The sequence below is a fragment of the Actinia tenebrosa genome, unplaced genomic scaffold (assembly GCF_029948245.1).
Source record: "Actinia tenebrosa isolate PJP-AT-01 unplaced genomic scaffold, QUT_ActTen_1.0 PGA_scaffold12__29_contigs__length_12842862, whole genome shotgun sequence".
Lineage (NCBI taxonomy): Eukaryota > Metazoa > Cnidaria > Anthozoa > Actiniaria > Actiniidae > Actinia > Actinia tenebrosa.
The window spans coordinates 621,783-646,533 of NW_028292572.1; the positions used below are offsets into that span (position 1 = coordinate 621,783).

Consider the following 24,751-nt stretch of genomic DNA (forward strand, 5'->3'; position numbering starts at 1 on the left):
TCTTTCGCTCTGCGTGGTTATTTTTTGAATTTAGCCCGTTTTAAGATTTCTTACTGGTGGGGGAAAAAATTCTTAAAACGGGCTAAATTCAAAAAATAACCACGCAGAGCGAAAGAAGTGCTATTTCTCAATAATAGGGTAAAATTTCAAGGCTTTATTTCACGTTTTGATGATTTTATTGAAATTTTTGATGATTCCCCATACATTTCCTTATAACAGGACACCACAGAAACCAAGCTTGGGCTACCTGTGCTCGAAGCCATGAACTTTGTTTGTGAAAGCTAAAAGCGTTCAGTTACATTTACGTTTGAATAGACAACGCTTTCGCATCAACTCTAACCATGAAACGACGAAAGATTCGCTAACTATAGTTTGAAGAATCGAATCCTCGCTTCTTTGTGGTTTCAAGATGCATCGAAGACACAAAGGATCGAAGGCGGAAATACGCATAATCAAGCTTATAATGTTAAGAAAGAAGCGATCTTAAAAACCAGTATATACGATGGAGGCTTGGCAGAGCATTAACAAACATAAGAAAGACAGTACAACTGAGTCGAAAGAAAGTATCGATCTTAGGGAATTGTCTCGTCTCAAATCACGAATGCAGGCTCGAGAAAGCACTGAGAAACATGAGCAACACAGCACAACTGAGTCGGAAACAAGTATGAAACCTTTCAAATCGATCAATCCCAAAGCAATCAAGCATGATGTTAACAATTCATCAAGTGACGCATACGAAGAAGGCTTACTTGCTAGTGATAGCTCATCTGGTACATCTACAAGTTCAAGTTCTAGAATTGTCATCAAGTTATCTGCCGAACGTTTAATTTCGCAAAAAGGATTGAGGAAAGACTACCTTAAGGAATGCTATACTAAATATAACGGCTTTGAACTTCAAACTTCGTGCTTGGAATTTCGTGTGGATTTAAGTGAGCTCGAGCACGAGTTTGGTAAAAAAGTAGCAAGGCAAAAAACAAGTATTTCAGAATATTCTTTCAGTCACATTCGCCAGTCACTGCTAATAGGACGATCATTTACTTTTTCTCTCATGGTAACACATACTGAAAGAAAATGTTCGGTTTCTGATTGGACCATAAAAACGTTAAGTGAGTTATTATACCATTTGAGTGAATTAGCTCACCTCGAAAGCGTAAATGTCTCTAATTGTACATTACCGACTCAAATTTCTTTACTGCCTAGATTATTATCAGCATATGACATGAAGATGTCTTGCGTGAAAGTTATCTGCAAATTTTCTAACGATTTTTTGTATTTAAAACAAGACGAATTTATGGTTATTGTAATGCTGGCAAAGCCATTGGTCGAAAAAGGTGCAGTATCAAAAGAGCAATTCCAAGATCTAATTAATTTTAGTTTCATGTTACTGCAGGGCCGTGTATACAATGAAAAGTTAATCTACTATGCAATAATTGAAGTTGGTGCTGATGTCAACAAAACTGATAAGGATGGCAAAACAGCTTTGTTCTATGCTCTATCGAATGATCATGAAAAGGTAGCCCATGCACTGATTGAATCTGGTGCTGATGTCAACATAACTGACAAGGATGGCAAAACAGCTTTGTTCTATGCTCTATCGAATGATCATGAAAAGGTAGCCCATGCAATGATTGAAGCTGGTGCCAGTGTAAACAAGGTTGACAAGGATGGCAAAACAGCTTTGTTCTATGCTAAATGGAATGAAAAGGTAACCCATGCACTGATTGAAGCTGATGCTGATGTCAATATAACTGATAAAGATGGCAAAACAGCTTTGTTCTGTTCCATATACAATGAAAAGGTAACCCATGCACTGATTGAAGCTGGTGCTGATGTCAATATAGCTGACAAGGATGGCAAAACAGCTTTGCTCTATTCTGTATGCAATGAAAAGGTAACCCATGCACTGATTAAAGCTGGTGCTGATGTCAGCAAGACTGATAAGAATGGCAAAACAGCTTTGTTCTGTTCCATATACAATGAAAAGGTAACCCATGCACTGATTGAAGCTGGTGCTGATGTCAATATAGCTGACAAGGATGGCAAAACAGCTTTGCTCTATTCTGTATGCAATGAAAAGGTAACCCATGCACTGATTGAAGCTGGTGCTGATGTCAACATAACTGATAAGGATGGCAAAACAGCTCTGTTCTATTCATTATACAATGAAAAGGTAACCCATGCACTGATTGAAGCTGGTACTGATGTCAACATAACTGATAAGGATGGCAAAACAGCTTTGTTTTATGCTAAATGGAAAGAAAAGGTAATCCATGCACTGATTGAAGCTGGTGCTGATGTGAACATAACTGATAAGGATGGTGAAACAGTTTTGTTTCATGCTGTACGGAATCATCATGAAAAGATAGCCCATGCACTGATTGAAGCGCGTGCTGATGTCAACATAACTGATAAGGATGGCAAAACAGTTTTGTTTCATGCTGTACGGAATCATCATGAAAAGTTAGCGCATGCACTAATTGAAGCGCATGCTGATGTCAACATAACTGATAAGGATGGCAAAACAGTTTTGTTTCATGCTGTACGGAATCATCATGAAAAGTTAGCGCATGCACTAATTGAAGCACATGCTGATGTCAACATAACTGATAAGGATGGCGAAACAGTTTTGTTTCATGCTGTACGGAATCATCATGAAGAGGTAGCCCATGCACTGATTGAAGCGCATGCTGATGTCAACATAACTGATAATGATGGCGAAACAGTTTTGTTTCATGCTGTACGGAATCATCATGAAAAGGTAGCCCATGCACTGATTGAAGTGCATGCTGATGTCAATATAGCTGACAAGGATGGCAAAACAGCTTTGTTTCATGCTGTATGGAATGAAAAGGTAACCCATGCACTGATTGAAGCTGGTGCTGATGTCAACATAACTGATAAGGATAGCAAAACAGTTTTGTTTCATGCTGTATGGAATGAAAAGGTAACCCATGCACTGATTGAAGCTGGTGCTGATGTCAACATAACTGATAAGGATAGCAAAACAGTTTTGTTCTATTCTGTATACAATGAAAAGGTAACACATGCACTGATTGAAGCTGGTGCTGATGTCAACAAGACCGATAAGGATGGCAAAACAGCTTTGTTCTATTCCGATTGGAACGAAAAGGTAACCCATGCACTGATTGAAGCTGGTGCTGATGTCAACATAACTGATAAGGATGGCAAAACAGCTTTGTTCAATGCTAAATGGAATGAAAAGGTAATCCATGCACTGATTGAAGCTGGTGCTGATGTCAATATAACTGATAAGGATGACAAAACAGCTTTGTTCTATTCTGTATCAAAATACAATGAAAAGATAACCCATGCACTGATTAAAGCTCGTGCTGATGTCAACATAACTGATAAGGATGGCAAAACAGCTTTGTTCTATGCTAAATGGAATGAAAAGGTAATCCATGCACTGATTGAAGCTGGTGCTGATGTCAACATAATTGATAAGGATGGCAAAACCGCTTTGTTCTATGCTGTGGACAATGAAGAGGTAACACATGCACTGATTAAAGCTGGTGCTGATGTCAACATAACTGATAAGGATGGCAAAACAGCTTTGTTTCATGCTGTACGGAATGAAAAGGTAACCCATGCACTGATTGAAGCTGGTGCTGATGTCAACAAAACTGATAAGGATGGCAAAACAGCTTTGTTCAATGCTGTGGACAATGAAGAGGTAACACATGTACTGATTGAAGCTGGTGCTGATGTCAATATAGCTGACAAGGATGGCAAAACAGCTTTGTTCAATGCTAAATGGAATGAAAAGGTAATCCATGCACTGATTGAAGCTGGTGCTGATGTCAACAAAACTGATAAGGATGGCAAAACAGCTTTGTTCAATGCTGTGGACAATGAAGAGGTAACACATGTACTGATTGAAGCTGGTGCTGATGTCAATATAGCTGACAAGGATGGCAAAACAGCTTTGTTCAATGCTAAATGGAATGAAAAGGTAATCCATGCACTGATTGAAGCTGGTGCTGATGTCAACATAACTGATAAGGATGGCAAAACAGCTTTGTTCTTCTGTGTATGGAATGAAAAGGTAACCCATGCACTGATTGAAGCTGGTGCTGATGTCAATATAACTGACAAGGATGGCAAAACAGCTTTGTTCAATGCTAAATGGAATGAAAAGGTAATCCATGCACTGATTGAAGCTGGTGCTGATGTCAACATAACTGATAAGGATGGCAAAACAGCTTTGTTCTTCTCTGTACGGAATGAAAAGGTAATCCATGCACTGATTGAAGCTGGTGCTGATGTCAACATAACTGATAAGGATGGCAAAACAGCTTTGTTCTTCTCTGTACGGAATGAAAAGGTAACCCATGCACTGATTAAAGCTCGTGCTGATGTCAACATAACTGATAAGGATGGCAAAACAGCTTTGTTTCATGCTGTACGGAATGAAAAGGTAACCCATGCACTGATTGAAGCTGGTGCTGATGTCAACATAACTGACAAGGATGGCAAAACAGTCCTTTTGCATGTTTTTGGTGAAGAGATTTTAAACAAATTTATTCAGACCAACGCAACAGTACATTTCATACATCTAATCAAGTTGCTCTTGGTAAATGGAGCAAGCTTATGTGACACAACAATGGAAGAAGATTCTGTTTTCCATTTTATTCTGAAACTTTACCAACAAACTCTTTCAACTGCAGATAAAAATCCCAAACAATCTATATTGCTTGAACTGGTGGAAATTTTGAAACTGTTTTCCCAATCAAGAAAGAGTGAGGTGGCTGTGAATAAAAGAGACAGCCAATTAAATTCACCACTCCATCATTGGGCATCACTTGAATTGGTACTGTCCAACAGGTATCAGGAAAATGTGTGTGATGGCTACAGTTTTGAAAACCTATTAAAAGAGATCCTTGATTTGCTTCTCGAGTGTGGAGTGATACTGGATGATATCAATGAAAACAAACAGACACCTCTACACATGTGCAGTACGTGGACAGCTGTCAAACTCTTGTTAGATGCTGGAGCAGAGCCAGATGTAAAAGATTCATCAGGGTGCTCGCCTCTTCTTGCCGCTGCAAAGAGGAACCCTTGCCTCAAAAATGGTTCAGAACATTTCTATCCTGATGTTGATCAAATCCGGGCCAAGGAGTTCTGGCAAGAAGTGCTTAACAAAAGACTTGATCCATGGACTGCTGATGATAATGGAGATTCAATTCTGAGCATTCTGATCCAAAAAGAAGCTAACTGCCTTGCTGAAGCCCTGATCGAAGTCGCTTGTGAGCTGAAGTTTGTACACTCGGATACAATTGGAGTAGCTCTTCTCATTACTGTTTGCAGAGACAAGTCCATGGAGAAAGTAGGGAAAGTTAAACTCGTTAAGACATTGTTAAGATATCGAATTAGTCTTGCACAAGAAAGCTTGAGCACCAAAGACACTGCTTTGCATTTTAGTTTCAGGAACATGATCAAATTATCTGAAGAAAGTGTTAAGACGTCTGTGCATTGGACAATTGCTCAGCATCTAATTTTGTGCGGAGCTGATGTTGAATTCGCTGATAAGGAGGGCAAATCCTGTTTGGACATAGCAAAAAGCTGTCCAGTTCTCAAAGACCTTTTGTCAATGCCTGTCAAGATCGAAGAAGTGCCTCCTCTGATTGACTTATGGAAGGCAGTTTCAGAGAAGCATCAAGGCCAATTAGTAAAGGTTTCAAGAGGCTTTAAGTGTCAGCAAACGGAGACAGTTTATTATTTCAAGGAATCCTTAGACAGTGGCACGTTTGGTCTAGTATTTGTGGGAATCAACGCACACGATGGAAAAGAAGTTGCTGTTAAGCGTGTTGAAACATTGAGGGTAGATAAGGAAAACATCACAAAAGAGATTGAAGATCTTAAAACGCTGAGCTGCAATAAAGTTATTCAGTGCTTGTTATGTACCAACGATAAAGATTTTTTGTATGTGATCTTGGAGCTGATGGAAGGGAATCTTGATGATCTACTCTCTGAGGAGTACAATTTTGGCATCACCAATCAACAAACAGAGTTTTGTAGAGATATTTGCACAGGACTAGACTATTTGCACAACCATGGCATCATACACAGGTGTATAAAACCAAGTAACATTCTCTACCAAGTGCTTGATTCAGGAATAAACCTGAAGCTTGCTTTCTTTGGTTTAAGAAGCCAGATGTGTAAGGAGCAGCATAACTTTACTTTTATGGATACATATGAATATCTAACTAAGGTGAGATGCTGGATGGCACCAGAAGTGTTGCAGTCACAGAGTCATTCGAAGTCTTCTGATGTTTTCTCATGTGGACTTGTGATCCATTATCTGCTTAGCAACAAAAAGCATCCTTTCGCCCCTGGTGGGTCCAGCAAAGAAAGCCCACTAGCAGTAAGTATTGAAACCGTTGATAACATTGCCCAATATAAGATAGGACTTGAAGGAACAATCTCTTCTGATGCAATTAACCTTCTCCAAGGAATGCTTGATCATGACACAACCAAACGTATCAGTATTTCATATGCATTGGAACATCGGTTCTTCCAGTCAAAGTCAGGAAATGTTTATCAGTAAATTCTAAATCTAAATTTTTAATCGGTAAAGGTTTGCCATCACTACAGATATATTACTACACACGTAAATAAATTCATAGATAAATTAAAGAGGGGGGGGGGGGGGGCATTCCAAGACATTATAAGATGAAATTACTCTTGAAATACAGAAAGGAGCTGAGATAGGATGAGTGTAAAGGATTGTACAAATGCCTCATATATCTGCTATTTAGCGCCTATTTTGAATATTGATATATGCCTATTATTATTGTTATTATAGATTTTTTTTGTTGATCTTGTTAAGTGCCTCATTACATCCTTGTGACTAAATAAGGAATTACTAGTAAATCTGAATAAAAAAGTTGCAGTATAAAAAGGATTTTAAAAATCCATTGATTCAGGAAAAAAGCGTTGGATGTTTACCAGGAACTAAGCTAAAAAGTAATAATCATGGAGTTGAACTGGCCAACATTTACCAGAGGCGAATATAATTATTACAAAATTTACCAAAAAAATACACATTTTAAAATTTGCAATCAGGATTCATATTATCAATGGTATTTGTTTCTTGGGTTGGGAGGGGGGGGGGGGGGGGAGGGTTGAGGAGGTATTTCAACATGCTGTTTTCTTTCACTACAGATACTATTGATAGAAAAACATGTTATTACTACATCAATTTTCCTTTTTTAAATACGTGATTTTTAAAACTAAAAAAAAAAGATTAATAATTTAAAATGGCTGTTAATCATTTTGATAGTGCACACAGGCTGTAGCCAGGGAATCTTTAGAGAAAAAAACATTCAAAGTAGTTGATTCCTCATAGTTGACAAAAAGTTATGTAACATTGGCCTGTTTTGATAAGTAAATGTCTTAATGACTACTTGTACTCAAAAACATGCAAGTAAAAAAAACTTGAGCTCAAGATTATATATAGCATTATAGATAGATTTGTTTTTATGGAATCATTGGAGCAACATTAATTTAAAGCAATGAAGTCCAAAACTTGAATGAACTGGATATTACTTACAAGTATTAGATGGGTAGATATTAACCACAAATCTATTCTTGACTATCTTATTAGTGAAAATAAAATTTGAATATATGATTGTACTTAATTTTTTTCAATTTTTAATTGTGTCACAAGATGATGTGCTTCAGTAAAAATAAACCTGCCATTTAATGTGTCAAAGTAATCATGACTTTTATTCTGGCTTTTGCTAATACTAAGCTAGCACTTATACTTTGTAAATATTCAGTTGTAAAATATACTTATAAAATAACTGTTCCAAATCTTGCGTTCTTATTGCTTGGAAGCAAGTGCTTTATGAGAGCACACAGCATGGGCGCACACCTTCAGTTTTATCATTCCTCTAATTTGTATTTTATATAAAAAAAACTTGCTTGATGTGCTGTTTGGAGTTATAAAGCAGTTGGGGTTTGGCAGAACACTTGAGAAGTGTTGAGAAGCACTCCACCACGCGTTGTGCTTCTCCTAACACTTCTCTCATCTTCTGCCAACCCGTGGGTGCTTTATAACTGCCATATATAATTTTTGGGGGTGAATTGTGAATGGGGACTTCTATGGGTGCAAGATTCATATAGCCACATCCAGGAATCAAGGTGCCTATATTATGAAACTACAGAATGAAACCATCCTTTTCCTCAATTTTCTCGGCTATTGCAAACCGTACAGTTGACTGCAACAATTAAGGTAACAATAAAGAGGTTATAAAGAATTGGCGTTTTGAGGATATTTGTATACTTTACAAGGTTACAAGGTTTTTTATTTCCACTTACAACAATAAACCATAATCCAATTTTACATGGGGCAAAGAAAGATGTCTATTTGATTCAGAGCAAGTATTGTAGCTGTGAGAAAACTGGAGTTTTTTAAAGTAGTATTTGAAAATGTCGGGCAATTGTTGATTTACATGCCTATATGCAATTTCACAGAGCTGAAACTTAACTATATCTCAAAGATGTTTAAAATTCCCAGTTTTGTAAAAAGGTGCCTACTGGAAGTTCTTGGGCTTGAGAAAGTAATTATAGGAAGGACTTGTTTTGGTAAAATATGAATAGGCAGTACTTTTGTTTTATAATTACTTCCCCATATTAATGCGCCATATTATAAATACAAATAAATAAAACTATAGTACAAACTTTTCAAGATATCAAGATTGATATGGTGTCTGCATTTATACAAGATTCCAATTGATTTAGCAATTTTCCTTGAGATATACTTAATGTGTGAATCCCACGACAAGTGTTTGTCTAACAACAGCCCTAAAAAACTTTGTGCTACTGGTTCTACCAATAGATTGCATATTTTTGAAATGCAATAAGTCTTAGACATTGCAAGTCATAATACTCTTAAATTTTTGGCGAGAACCAAATATGAGATATTTTGTTTTTGTTTTGTTGACCGTTAGTTTATTATAAGCCTGAAACCAATCAAAAAGGAGAAAGAGAATTTTGAAAATGCTATCAGTTTGGACAAAAACAGCCAGAGGTTTCATGGTTTGAAGGTGCCTATATTATGAAACTACAGAATGAAACCATCCTTTTCCTCAATTACTCAGCTATTGCAAACTCTGCATGCAGTTGACTGCAACAAGGTAACAATAAATGTAAGAGGTTATAAAGAATTAGCGTTTTGGGGATATTGTTATACTTTGTGAAAAAGAGTTTTGAAAATGCTATCAGTTTGGACAAAAACAGCCAGAGGTTACATGGTATATTTTAAGAAAATGGAGGAGGGGGGGGGGGGGGGGGGGGGCTGGGGTGGAAGTCATAATAGTATTGTGACCGGCTATTAGAGTTATGTAAAAGCTTATATTTTGCTCACCTCTTTTTAACCAGTTTTCAAGGCATTTTTCATTTTGGGGGACATTATGTTCATCTCGAATTTAAAATATTAATATTAATATTTGAACACCCTCCCCCCCCTCCCCAATGTTATTTTCATCTTACAGTTTTATCTAAATTGGGCTTCCTGTTACTATTGGAGGCTCCACTTTTAGTTATTGTGTCATTGAAGAGGTTAGAGATCCACAGGGAACAGTTGTTAGTGAAGGGGAAAAAATGACAACAGCGGCTGAGAAAACAAATGGGAATGTTTTGTTTCCTTGTACATTTCAAAAACATAGGAGTGGAATGGGGATTTTATATTTCTAAGCTAGTCCCAACCTTGAGAATGGATTGGGAATTCACTTCGGATACAAAGTACCACAGATCGAACTTGTGCCATATTTAAACTATGGAGAAAGAAATTAAATAACTACCTCCAAACTATCCAGTCACCACCTAAAATTTTTATTTACAACTGTATATGACGAGTTTACTAGAATATTGTAAATATTGTATTCATGTACAAATAAAGTTGTTGTTGTAGTTATTGTTGATACTAAATGAGTGCCAGAATTGGAAATGTTACCTCGAGGTTTAACTGTGAAAAATGGAGACATGGTTTTAAAATATGAAATCTGCTTTTAAATACTACTTTTAAAAGAATAATGCTATTTTCAAAGCTTTTTATTTCCAAATCATCATGGCCAGAAATTCCGAATGGTACTGCGCAGTAGGTCTACTAGAACTTGAAAGACAAGCTTATGAATAAATACAGAAAATATGTAGGTACTCACAGGTTTTGCAGTTTTTTCTCGATGCTCAAGATCTTAAACTTCTCATATGCATGTCATTTGGCACAAACCTTTGTCCATCGAAGAGTATTATTTTATTGATTTTGTGCTAAGTAAATCCCTTTGTACGCGTATGCATGTCATTCCCGACTGACAGTTCAGTATCTTGTCCCCAGGGGGGGGGGGGGGGGGGTACTCTCCTATATTTACTATACGGGTATGTGCCGCCCTATTAGGGTATGGTTTTTCGGCTTTTGGGTCTGGGGTAGGGTATAATTTTTTGACATTTTGTCTGGGCTAGGGTGTCATTTTAGTCTATGATAGGGTTAACGATTTGGTCGTTTTTGTCTGACGAATAGGCTACGCTTTCTGCCGACACAAAAACAGGAGGCAGTAGCCACAAAAATGTTAGTAAATATTGATTGCAATCGATCGTAAAACCGTATTTTCCGTCTTTTAGTCTGGGATAGGTTGTACAATTCTTAGTTTTAGTCTAGGGTAGGGTATGTAAAATCAAAATTTTAGGTCTGGGATAGGGTCAGGGTTTTGAGGTCCTGGCGGCACACCCCTACCCAAGTTGGGGTGGTAGTACCCTCCCCCCCCGGGGGTCTTGTCCACATTTTCTCCAAATATTACTCCAAAAATCAAAAGATTTCTTTCGGTTTTACAATCCTCAACTAAAGCTATCTTTTATTAGCACTTTTATTAAGCTTCAGCTTTCTGACAACGAAAAAGAGAACCTGAAAACTTCATTAAAACTTTCCTTCTTTACGCCTTTTCAAGAATATGAACTAAGAAGTACATTTTCTCTTGATTCGATTGATCTGCGAAAGATAACCAAGAGCTTTGAGATTTAGAACAATCGGACATTCGGTTTTTGGAAAGTTGCAAATCGCATTTCGCGCGAATTTTACCCGGTTTTCGCTCTTTCGTTACCAGGCTGGTATCTGCCATATGCAAGAACGCCTTGAACAATTGAGTAGGATAGAAATGGCGTAAAGAAGGAAAGTTTTATTGATAAGTTTCCAGGTTCTTCTCCACCAGTAAGAAAAAATCTTTAAAAGGGCTAAATTCAAAAAAATAACCACGCAGAGCGAAAGAAGTGCTATTTCTCAATGATCGGATAAAATTTCGAGGCTTTACTTCACGTTTTAATGATTCTATTGAAATTTTTGATGAATCCCCATACATTTCCTTATAACATGACACCACAGAAACCAAGCTTGGGCTACCTGTGTAAAAATTAGAGAACTGGAAACAGATGATTATACAAAAAAATTAAAGCAATCAAATTAACGATCGATTTGTGTGTTACTAGCCTGCGTTCAGCCGGTATAAATTATACGCAGGCTATGTGCTACCAGAGTCTTCCGTGATTTATCCGCAACTTATCAGTCTCTTTACCTCATAATTTTTTCACTTCCGTTCTTATTTTACTAGCGGCAATATATTTTTTGTTGGTAAACTGTTTAGCACGCTAGAGTGCAAACAATATACACCTAATTGAAAAAACGTAGTCGGGTTCGAGAAGGTCATATCAAAGAAGCTAAGACCGAAAAGGATTTTGGGTACTCCGAAATGTGTATTATATTTGCATATAGACAAGAAAAATGCAAAGTAGAGCGAAAGTCGGTCGACCTAGATTAACAACATGCCAAATCCATGATACATGAGATGTGCACAGGAAGGGAAAACTGAAAAACGCATGAAATTAGCAAAATTGTTTGTCTTCCCATGCTCCCCTTCGGTCTTAGCTTTGATGATATAACCTTTTTTTGAACACGACAACGTTTTTCAAATAGGTGTATACGTGAAATATTAGTAATACTAACTTACACTATTTTATGCTAATTATATTGTTTTCTTTTGTTCAACTAGCACTATTTTGAACAATTTAGTAATTAGTTTTTCACGGATATATTGTTTGCACTCTATATAGAAACATTTTTCTCCTATTTTTCCTTTTGCCATTTTGAAAATTGCAAATCGAGAAAAGTAATTGAGCCAATAAGAATACAGATATCAAAATATAATGATTGACGTTAGTAACTTGATGACGTACTAAGCTCCTCCTATAGTGATTCGGAATTTCCGGCCATGGCTTGGATTTTGTGATCGAGTGTTAGTAAGTTTTTCTTTACTTGAATAACCAATGAATCTATCTGGAAAGAGTTGGTGCAAAATTAAAAACTCGTAAATTCTAAACTTTTCCGGGACTTTCACACCACGAAAAGTACAACCATGCCAGGCGTTCCTTCGAATTGATCGCGTAAGACTGAAGTGAGGAAGAAGCGATTACTTTCACTTTGGCGTTGTTTTCGTTTGCTTCCTAAGAACGGCGCCATATAATTTCATAATTTTCATGCCGTTTTGAACATCTGTTTGCTCATAATGAAGTACCTCGTCTTTGTGACTTCCTACGACTTTGCTAGATCGTCGGAAATATTGTCAAACCCTGCGTAAATGCACCTGAATACCAGGCTGAAAGTGGAGTGCTTCCTGTTTGCTGTGTTTGGCATTCATCGTCGTGCTCTGTCCCTTGGAAGACTACAAGAGATAAGTACACACAAGTTATATTTAATCTTAGCAAAAAAAGATGAATTAGATCCACTGCAATTTATCTGAAGCAACGAAGTGCTGTGAAATCAATTAATGGTCATGTCTATCTTTGATGTTGATCTAGCTACTCTGCATAATGACTGCAACATAAGGCACACATTAATCTCGCTGCCCAACGTCACGCTGTCTCCGAATGCCCTCAAAAATCTTTTGGAAGAAGATTGCTTATGCACCTTGAGGGAAATAATATTTCAGTCAGATTTGGAAAGCATAGACATTACACACTGTAATAAAGAAACCCAGCTTCTATTTTTCACACGGTTGGCGTCTGAGCGCTTCATCTCGACATGCTTTACTGACTATAATAATACGATTTGCATAAAATGCTCGATGACTCCTGACCTCGAAGTTGATATTTCAAATTGGAATGTCGAAACGCTTAAAGAATGCGCTTCCACATTTATGAATGAAGCAAGTCAAATTCCTGTTGATATGAAACTGCATCTTGCTTGCCTTGCGAAAGACCCTCAATGTGTCGATGGTTTACTAAAAGAAAAACATTCTACATATCCCAAGAAAAAGAAAAAGAATTGGTTATTCTATGGTATTTCCTGTTTAGAGATCGTAGATGTTCTGATCAAGAGTGGTGTCGATGTCAATGTAAGAGATGCTCGCGGAAGAACCCCTTTATTTTATGCCTTTATAAGCTCCTTGGACTCGGCGAAGAAGCTCCTTGACAATGGTGCCTCGGTGACTAAAACAGACGATCGTCGTGTAAGTGTCCTAACATTTTTTACAGATTATATGATAAAAAACCATTTGCCAGCCGATGTCAAATATGAAGGAATAAAGCTTTTTTCTGAGAAATTAACTCGAGATCAGATGGCCAAACAAGTTGTAAACTTGATTTTGTGCAAGTTTATCCAAGTTCTTGGTACTATGCAACATGCGTCGAATCCACATAGTAATTATATTAATCCCGACAAACTGTGCGAAATCCTCAAGTTGATTTGGAGTCACACAAACGATGACACACACGATGATAACAGAAACAGCCTAATTAGCCAGCTTCAAAGTATGCAAGAACGCGTTACTCCAGACGACTTTGCTGTATCTGATGTGCTCCAAACCTTTTATGACCTTGGCGCAGAATCTTCAGCTCCAGATTCGGAAGGAAACACTTGTCTTCACTATGCAACCCAATTGCTGTTCTATGGTGTGCCTGAAGAAACAGTGACTAAGCTTTGTCGTGTGCTCATAGAACACGATGCAAAATTGGACAGGAAAAATCACAAGGAGGAGACACCGCTTTTGTTTTGCTTGTCATCCAAACATCTGATAGCGTCCACGGCAGCACGTAATTGGTCCGGATGTCTGCAGAAGGTTTGCGAAGTTCTTATGGAAAATGGGTCAAAGTTGCGTGACACAAATCATAAAGAAGAATCTGCATTTCATCTGATTATCAAAATTTTCCAATACGCCATTCTTTTACAAGATAAGCACCAAAAACTTCGTATTTTTGAAGAAATGTTTGAAATATTGTCAGGGTTTACTCTAACCGACCAAAAACAAACTGCTGTTGGTAAAAGAGATAATCATCATCACTCCTCGCTTCACCTTTTGGCATCACTGGCTCTCAAGCCATCCGATCTTTACAATGAAAATGTGTGTGATGGCTACAGCTTTGCAAATCTCTTGGAAAAGATCCTTGATTTGCTTCTCGAGTGTGGAGTGATACTGGATGAAAACAATAAAACAAACCAGACACCTCTACACATGTGCAGAACCTGGACAGCTGTCAAGCTCTTGTTAGATGCTGGAGCACAGCCAGATGTAAAAGATTCATCAGGATGCTCACCTCTTCTTGCTGCTGCGAAGAGGAACACATGCCTCGAGAATGATTCAGAACATTTCTATCCTGATGTTGATCAAATCCGGGCAAGGGAGTTCTGGCTAGAAGTACTCAAAAGAAAACTTGATCCATGGACTGCTGACAAGGAGGGAAATTCAGTTCTCAGCATTCTAATAAAAAAAGAAGCTAACTGCCTTGCCAAAGCCTTAGTTGAAATTGCCTGTGACCTAGTATCACAGATAGACACAATTGGTATTCCTCTCCTGAATGCTGTCTGTAAAGACCAATCGAGCGAAAACCACTGGAAATTGGACCTAGTAAAGTTATTGGTAAATTCAAGGAGAAGTCTCGCACACAGTACTCTGAGGGGCAGCAATGACACAGCCCTTCATTTCAGCTGTAGGAACATTCTAGAGTTACCAGATAGCAGTGTTGAAACGTCTGTGCATTGGAAGATTGTCCAGTATCTTCTGTTGTGTGGAGCTGATATCAACGCTTCTGGAGAAGCTGGCGAATCCTGTCTTGCTTTGTCAGATAATTGTGCTGTTCTCAAAGATCTACTATCAGCTTCAGTGGACCACAGTGCACTTCCTTTAGTTCTTGACTGGACACAGTCTTCCCAGATTCACGCCCAGAAACTGTCACTGGTTGCAAGAATGGTCAAATGTCGACAAGTCGGAAGTATATATTTACACCAAGAGCCTTTAGACGAAGAAAAGGGATCAGGCGGTTTTGTCTTTGCTGGCATCGACAAGGAAGGAAGAGAAGTAGCTGTCAAGCGCATACCTATGTCAAACACGAAATGTTCGGAAAGTGTTCTTGTGCCATCAGCGCAATGCAAGCAGATTGTTCGTGATTACCGTTGCTTAGAAGAGGGAAACTTTCATTATATTACTTTTGAATTGATGGAAGGGAATCTCGAGCATTACCTTGATATGGCCAGTAGCGCAGGCGATTCCACCAAGCTTTGCAAAGACTTATTAATGGGCTTGGACGTTTTTACAATCTCAAGGTATAGTTCATGGCAATATCAATCCAAGAACCGTGTTTTACCAAGCTAAACCAAGCTTATGCCTTAAGATTGGAAACTGCAAGACAAATAGCCTAATAATAGGATGGGTTGCATCAGAAGTCTTGAAAGATGGAATTCCCTTTTCCAAGCAGTCTGATATCTTTTCCTGTGGGCTCGTGCTTCACTATCTTTTGTCAGGCAAAAAACACCCATTTGCTCCTGCAGACTACGCAACGAAAACACCACAGGAAGTCCTCAACGAAACATACAGAAACATTTGTAATGGCAATATTGTGGAGATTGATGAAGCTACCCTCTCTCCTGAAGCTACTCATCTTGTACATCTGATGCTTGACAGTGATCCCAGACATCGGCCCTCTGCAGTCGATGCGTTGGTTCATCCTTTCTTCTGGGATAACGAAACAAAGAAGAAGTTCCTTCATGTTGTAGGAAATGAGCCAGAGATTGCAATGAACAAAAGACCACTTCGTATAAATGCGTTTGAGAGTGAACTACAGGGGCAATTCAATGTCATTGTATCCAGAGGTACAACATGGAAGGATTCGCCACCGTACGACAACATGGGGAATACTTTGGATGAAATGAAAAGAAAAAATTACGACTTCAAGACCGTTGCTGGATTAATTCGCTTCATTCGTAATGCCTACGAACACATTGATGAACTGCCAGAAAACATTCAAGAATTGTGGGAAGATGATTTTGTTCTAAATGATTATTTCCCAAAATTGGTGATTGAAGTTTACAAGGCTTTGACGACAAGCGAGTTCCATCAATTGCACAAGGAAAGGAAAGGCATCAAGAAATTCTTTAGCAATCTAAAGTGACAAATGCAAATAAGGTCTGTAGATTATTTAATGAGCTTTAAGGATAGATAGAAACGGAAACATTAGTCACAATGCCATATAATTATTATGTCCCATGTCATGCAAAGGATTTCCTCAGAAAATTAACATGCAACAGAACCTGGGGTGCCTATTATTTAAACCAATCCTTCCGGTTGGAAATTCGTTTGCTAATAGAGTAAAAGAGCTGGAAACTTTGATTTGAGGTAAATGCATGCGTCTAGTGAAAGAACGAAAATAAAGGGAAAAGTGAATTACTTCAATCGGAAGACCGAGTTTTCCTTAACTTTCTGTTCGGAATAAAAAATATTTGTTTTCCAACCGGAATTTCCCGTTTTTGCTTTTGGGTAAATGATAAGCACCCTGGTTGCGCATCTGTTATCTGGATCTGAACAAAAAGACGGCCAAATTCCATGGGTGCCGGATTCTTTCGCTTTTGGGGGGATTTCAGGCCCGTAGCAAGGTCTGGATATACATGTATGACCAAAAATATCATTGTCATTTTGCGGTTGTGTGACTGATTATGTTGGTGTTGATGTTATGTAAAAAACATTGGCCCCCAGCCCCTCCTCTTGCTACGGGACTGGATTCTTGATGTGAACATTTACAAGTAGAAAAGGGGGTTATGGGGACAGCCCCAACCTAATATACTTTGGTCACAGTGTTATTTTTATGATTAACTTGTATACTAAGCCCGTGAGCAAAGTGCGCAAAAAGGCTCTTTATCAATAAATAGTATCTATTTAGGACTTTAGAACTCATTTGGGACCTTTCAATTCAATTCTTAATTTTCCTAGAATAACTAATAAAATAGGTATTTTTTAAGTCTAGAATTTGAATCACAATTCATAGATTAGCTTAGTGCAACAGGAGATCACATGTTATTTCAGATATCTTAAAGGCCACACCCCTTTTATGATACTTTATGTTCTGTATACAATCGATACCAGTATTATCGTCGTCACGCATCTTTCACTACCCACAGTTGGGCGTGCTGCGTAGCAGAATATACCAGCACGAAGTCATATCAAAGTTATATATTCATTTACAAGGGCGGATCCAGCCAAAATTTTAGGGGGGGGGGGGGGGGGGGGGGGACTAATTGAGTCTCGTCCGTCAACACAACGGAAAACAATAAAAAAAAAGTATCTAGTTCTTCAGTGTTGTTATTTTGTGGTTTTTTTTTCTGCTGAAGGGGGGCTAAAGCCCAGCTTTGCCCCCCATGGATCCGCCCTTGATCTAAGTATCTTGAAGTATATTTAAGAAGAAGGCTCTGAGAAGAAGGGATTAAAAGCCTGAGTAGTATAAGTTTCAGACAGGTAATGGACCCCTCTAAAAAGTGTCGTGGATGCGAGGCTACATGAAAAAATCACAATTTTTCTCGATGGAATTTGTGATATATATTTTTTTAATTCGAGGTTACCCTTGCGTTCAAGACAATATTTAGAAGGGCTTATTGCTTTTTACTTGGTACTACAATAATTGTTCATGCTGCCCAAAGGGGCGTTTCCCAACCCCGTTTCTTTCAAGGGCTATTGCTGGCTTTCACTTGACGTCATTTCCTGACTCGTGCGGAATGTTCATCAGGTGAATCACAAGTTTTCAATAGAATTCTTTCTGGCTGAAAGCACATGGTGGTCAGTGTTTGACTACTATGTGGAGCAGATAATAAGATTTAATAACTTTTATTAGCTGAGTGAAAGCCAGCAACGTATTGTTATTAATACAAACCATTGTTCTAAAAATCTGAAACACTGAGTTGAAAAACGGGGGAAAAGTAAATACCTCATGTAAGTATTAAAGACTGAGTACTTATAGTATATATCATTCCCTAGTCTATTTTTTTCTTATTTAGTATATAAATAAGCGGAAAACCAGAGTCGCGCGACAAATTTCGACCGCACTGACCCTGCCAAAAGAGCCAATCAGAACGCAAGAAATTATAACAATTAATTTCGATGATTCTACACACAATACAAACTGATACGCAAACATAATATTTGCAGAGTTCAGAATGCCTTTTTGACCTCTATATTTAAAAATGAACCTTAATATCGGATTTTAACAAATAATTTCGAGGTCTCTACACATAATGGTAGTACTGATTTCATTATGCCTATTGCATATTGACGTCCACATTTAACAAACGATTTCGAAATATAACGACTGATAGGTTTGGATGTCATCTGTGGAAAAGCACTCGTACATGCAGCCACTAGGTCACTAAACAATGTTTTCTTCTCATACACTTCTAGAAAGTCGACTCGAGGGCTTTGATCAACTAATGACGTTGCATCGTTGACGTCATTCTTTGGTATTCAATAGCCCTTCTATATTTTAGCCTTTGATATTACTTGTCTTTGAACTGAACTAGCAGCATTCTCGTATATGGTCTGCGAAAATAGATTGAGATGAAAGGGGTTAGTTTATAAGTGGTCATATTGATCGGTATTTCTCTCACATCTACTGCTTGTAAAGGAAAGGTAAGACTTGCTAACTAGTTTATCTTGCATATGTTTTAGAAAACATTTTCTAGACGTTTTTTTCCCGTTGCATAACATCTGAAATACTGCCAACACGTTTCCCTGCTAGCAGAGTCTTCCTCGCTGGCGATTCCTAGCAGAGAAAACTCTCTGCCACGAATCGCCAACCAGGGTCATTCTGCTAGCAGGAAAGCAACACGCATGTGTTCGTGTGAGAAATATCGATGATATCCTAAATATTTGAGAGATATCTTGTCCAAGCGCTTGTCCGAGGCTATTGTGACAAATGTAATGAGACCAACAAACATTCTGTTTGACTTGCAAGCGGATCCAGGATGATAGAAATCCTGTGAGATGCTGTAAACACCTGTCCATAGAACTGCACGTGGATTATGAGGATTTATTCATCTTGGAAAGGTTACTACAAATGACTCCACTAGCCACACTAAATGAAGCTTTATGCGAGTAGACTATTATATTTCAAATATGCATTTTTTTGTTCGTAAAAAGGCCTGGTCCGAGGCAGGACGGCGGCTTCTTTGAAAACTTAGTGTCCCGCAAGACTTACGCACATTGATCGCCACTATACTGAGGCAAATGATGACAATTCTGTCAGATTTTAAGCTTTAAGGGCGAAGATTGGCAAAAGATCTCATCGTCAATTTTTCTTCAAATTTTGCATGATGAAAGTACATCATGCTAGAATAACTGAAAATGAGCAAATAAAAATGGGAGTAAACGGCTTCGTTCGAATCGTATGAAGGTATAGGGCAACCCAAAGCGCAAACCCCTTTATTTTTGTTGTCCCCTGAGGAAAGCGCAATTGAATGGCAAACCTGTCCCTAGCACCAAAATTATCCTACATTCATGCAAATGGAACCTTATAATTAAATTCTGTACTGTTTCTCGAAAAGCACCAAAAAAGAATGCCGGTAGTCCGTTGACCACACATGTTCTGGACACTTCTGCCGGGATTCCCGCGAGACAGTTACCAATCAAAGTCTTTATGAAGTGGTACAAAATGGCACCAGTACATGGAAACCTCTTGCTTCTAAGTAAGTTGTAGTCTATCTATTAGACGAATAAGTGTTTCAGAGGTAAAGGGAGGTGAAGTAGCAGATCTTCCTTTCCTTATTGATTTGTTCGTTCGTTATCTTCCTGCCTTCCATCCCTTCTTCCTTCCCGCCTTCCTTCCCTCCTTCCATCCCTTCTTCCTTCCCGCCTTCCATCCCTTCTTCCTTCCCGCCTTCCATCCCTTCTTCCTTCCCGCCTTCCTTCCCTCTCTTCTTCCTTCCCTTCATCCATCCCGCCTTCCATCCCGCCTTCCTTGCGCCTTCCTTCCCGCCTTCATTCCCGCCTTCCTTAAATTTATTTTTAGCTTTAATCTTATACGATTTAATCTTGAGTTGGACTAAAAATTAAGGAAACAACTCATAAATAAAATGAAGACACATACGTACCAAAACAAAAACCAGGTGGATTGGGGAATGTGCGATGTACCTAGGGATCGACACCCCCTTGATCCGCCCCTGACAATTCTTTGAAGATTATCTTTGAAGCGATGAAAGCGCTAAAGAAATGGGACGAATCTCATCCAGGATGAACGTGATTTTTTTAACATACTTTCCTGTTAGCCTCACAGCTCGCTTTATTTAAAGGGGTTGCAAGAGTGAGAGAAATTGCAGAACGTATAATTTCTCACAAAAGCACGGGGAAACTTAACTTGGAACGTAACATTTTGGAATTTGTATTCGTACTGAATTTGCACAAAATCTAAAATTTATTAAATGTATCAAAAGCTTATGTTCGAGCAAAATCCCAGTTTCCCTGCTGTGATAACATTTAGAGAGATTCGAATTTCATGTTAGTGTATTTATAAGTGCATCTAGTTCTTTTATTTCTATTAAAAGAAACGTCATATTTTCCTCTTTACTGCGCATGGTTAACTACATGCAAGAGCATACGCAGGGCACATAATTTTAGGGGCTCATCATTTCTACGTTATTTTATTTGTCTCGGGCGACTACCTGAAGCCGTCGAGCGATGTCAATCAAAACAAAGGAAGCTCAAGCAATTAGGTACTCTCTTACTCATAGGCCTTACTAACACGGCAGATAGTCATCTTTATTCTTGCAAGAAAATAAAGACCTTATAGCCATCGTCATCTTTAGCCATCGTCATCTTTAGTCATCTTTACTCTCGCACCCCCTCTCGAGGCAAATAGTCATCTTTATTCTTGCAAGAAAATAAAGACCTTATAGTTTAGCTTCCATTGATTCATTCTCATACATTTGAATGCCAGCCAGTACGCGTGGGAAACTCTATTGTTCCATTTATACATGGCTGCCGTGTGAGTAAGGCCTAACGAGATTGTCAAGTGTAGTAACTATATTTACATGTTTTCTTTTCCAGGTCGTTTTCATTATCAATGACCCTTCTCAGCACTATCATGTACCACTACTTCTGAGCCCATTTGGGTATTCCACTTACCGAGGAAGCTAGGCGATATATAGAGCGATCGATGTCGTGGAGTCATACATGACAATACTATCATGATATGTTGAAACAGTTTTTCTTGACTCTCTTTTTTTTATTGACTCTCTTAAATTATGATTTTAGCAAATTAAAATGTATGGAAATACATTCTTTTTTTGTGGATTTTTTCTTAGTGTGGCCAATAGACATCGGCTCGTGCGAAATGTTTTCCCAGTGTCATTCCTTTGAGAATAAGATTCTTTGTTCGAGTTGTATCCATGTTCATGTGTCTTCTCGTGCTCAACCGAGCGCAAACTGTTAAACAAAGAAACGATACTCTAGGGAATGATAAGTGGTCTGAAATGGGAAACTTTACGCTCGAGCAGAGAAGGTCTATGTGTATGTAGTCTGCGCCGTGCTATACCCCATCGTTAACACCGTTGAAACAACTCACTGCATTATGGAGTGGAAAGGATTGTTAAGCGGGTAATCGTACATCACGTACATTGACGATCGATAGTAAGCAGTGGACTTCAGATCAACTTCATAGCCGGAAGCTACCGTCATTCACTTAATTGCTATATTATTTATTAGTTTCCTCTTATCGAGGAAATACCTTTTCAATAGTAAGTTACATGTCGCATTTCTTTAATTCATGTCGTTACATGCAGCCACGAGTCCTACTTTGTGGTTTTTCTGGTAATGAAGAGGTTTCCGAGATTGGGGTCGATGTAAGATGACTTCTCAATAGGTCAATTATTGTGCACGAATTGTTAGAACTCTGTCTCTTTCTTTCATGAAGGGACATTGCACAAACCAAGCTTAGGAATGCCGGTGTTTCCTTGCCTAAGGTCTACCTTTATATTTGAAAACCTTGATATTTTATCCATATTCTAAGAAAACCTCTGGGTTATCAAAATCAGGGCACGACTTATTACAGACCGAATTGGAATTACCTTGTTATGTTTAAGGAGAAGGCGGAAAACCGGAGAACCTACAGAAAAAACCTCGAATCAAGGGAGAGACACAGCAATTTCTACGATACTTACATGTGATATTCCGAGTCCAGGAATCAAACCCGAGACCACACCACGCTAAACCTCCCTGGACTTATAATAAAATATTAATACTAGACTATGCGCGAAGAAGTTGGGACTATTCATGATTGTTGGCATATTTTCAACGATTGGTGTAAAGATTTTTGGTGGCATTTTTTTTGTTGTCTAAATCAAACTTAGGAATTTTATCTGATAAGATTGTACACCGTAACAGGAAAACAGTTTGTTGAGAACAATGCTATCGAAAACTCGACCAGATTTTGAGATATTTCCTATGGGAAGTTCTGTGTCGGTTATGCAACGAATTGTCTGGAGTAAATGACGGGGAATTTCAAAGGAAACTCCAGAGACATCATTCCTACAAAAATTTCCATTTTCATGAGAGTAAGGATCATCTAATTTTAAAACAATTGTTATCTTACGAAAACAGATTTAGATAAGATTGAAGGGGAGGGGGGTTACATGAGTACCCATCACCTCTGGAAGTGAAATCCTGGAAATTGTCCACAAATAACTCTGAAACTAAAAGTCATCATATAAAGTATTGTATCGTTTTTTATCGTTTTCATCGCAGAATAAAAAGTACTGTTTGATTGTATGTTTGTTAAATAATACATGTTTGTATAGGGGGAAACAGTCACTACGCACGCCTAGTATTTCAACAATTATCCAAGCGGGCAGAAGAGGGGACCCTACTCCTACTGTAAACTCGGTAAACTCTATTCGCACTTAATTAGCGCAAGCCGACGCAAGCAGAAGCGACTCTTACTATGAAAAGAAGCAACGCAAGCGCAAGAGAACGAATGATTAATGTTTTGCGCTCGTGTTTATGCTTGTGTCGGTTTGCGTCGCTAGTGACAAAAGGCTTGAGAGTGCCTCGTAGTATTTTTCATGGTCAGCACACTGACCAAATTCAATAATGATTATTTCCTATAAACTTAGCTGAATTAGTTTCCACTTGAGGAAAAATTAACGCGGTTTGAAACACTCCCAAAATTGAAGAAACCATGTTAACTATAAAACAAATTTCGAATTTACTAAAACAGTTTTCAAAACTTTTTTAACCCCATGGTGTAATTCTACGTTACACGACTATTTCTGGTATACATAGACCGCGAGCAGTCTTCTTGGATTAGGGCCAAACCCCCGAGAACCGAAGGGAGTCTATTTCTAGCACAATCGTGGCATCAAACCCGTTAATAAATATATATCGAACATGCAGTTTATAGGTTACATTTCAAAATTATCTTCGATGCTAGCAAGGCTAACAGGAAAATACCAAAGAAATGGAACAAGCCCCTTCGTGTGATTCCTTTCGTATTTTTCGTATGCCTCGCATTCAAAATATAATCTCGAAACGGTTCTCTATCTATAGAACCCTTGCAGCATGTCGGAATGCAGCTCAATCTGGGGGACAAAACAATAGGCTTCAATCGTCTCAGGATATTGGAATTCTTTTGTTTTCCCCCCGCCAGATTGAGCTGCTTTGACGTCACATGCAAGGGGCCTCGTCACGTCAATTCTTTACCATCTTCATCACTACCTATAACTATCAATGTATCTCCGTCCGGCTCATTATTTGTTGAGGATTAGCTTGAATGTATAAACATCCGGCGGACATTTTTACTTGTATGTCTAAATAACGAGACGACGGTGTGGTAATGGGCCACGTTCCTGTGGTCTATTAATGGAGGGGGATTAGCGAAGGAGGCCGATAGGATAAACTTCCGGCGGATCTCTCTGGTTAACTGAGGTTTTGTTAGCGGTAAGATTACAAATTCTCACATATTTTGTTAATGTTATGTCGCGCGCACAATATGCGTAATTCACCGGAGAAACGTGGTTTGAACTGATGTGAACGACATTATTACGCCCATCGACCAAAACGGTCTGAAACCAGAAACACATTATCGCTCACTGCAAGTCCCTGTCCCTCGGTCTAATTGCATACTACCAGAATCCCCTTCGAATTATTATATTTTCAACTCTTTCGCTGATGTACACTGAATTAGAACACATATTGTTCTGCAGTGACCAGCGAATGACTACGGCCTCTCATACACGTGAAAAAGGTTTTATGTCTCTTCGTGAACACGAGGCTAGTCAGTCTCTAGTCAGTGCTGAACAATAATCAGTCATTTAAATTATGGTTGCCATATTTCCATTCGGTGTATAGTCGCAAGATAATGTTGTTAATTAGGCTAAGAAAACAAACTTCTTAAAGGTTTCCTTTACTTAGTGGTATGAAGATTAATGTAATAATGG

General features: G+C 38.4%; 1 protein-coding gene and 1 long non-coding RNA gene across 2 annotated transcripts; both read left to right on the plus strand.

The window, feature by feature from the left end:
- The first annotated feature begins 269 nt into the window (after window positions 1-269).
- LOC116302047 (uncharacterized) lies at window positions 270-17,295 on the plus strand. Its single transcript, XM_089028345.1, has 4 exons — window positions 270-6,564; window positions 12,665-12,744; window positions 12,868-15,537; window positions 15,581-17,295. The coding sequence occupies exons 1-4, from the start codon at window positions 503-505 to the stop codon at window positions 16,450-16,452; spliced, it is 9,684 nt and encodes a 3,227-aa protein (XP_088884471.1). The 5' UTR covers window positions 270-502; the 3' UTR covers window positions 16,453-17,295.
- A 268-nt stretch (window positions 17,296-17,563) lies between these two features.
- LOC116302044 (uncharacterized) lies at window positions 17,564-21,612 on the plus strand. The gene is made up of 3 exons (XR_004197811.2): window positions 17,564-18,953; window positions 19,868-20,008; window positions 21,366-21,612. It is a non-coding gene; the product is annotated as an uncharacterized LOC116302044 (long non-coding RNA).
- The last annotated feature ends 3,139 nt before the right edge of the window (window positions 21,613-24,751 follow it).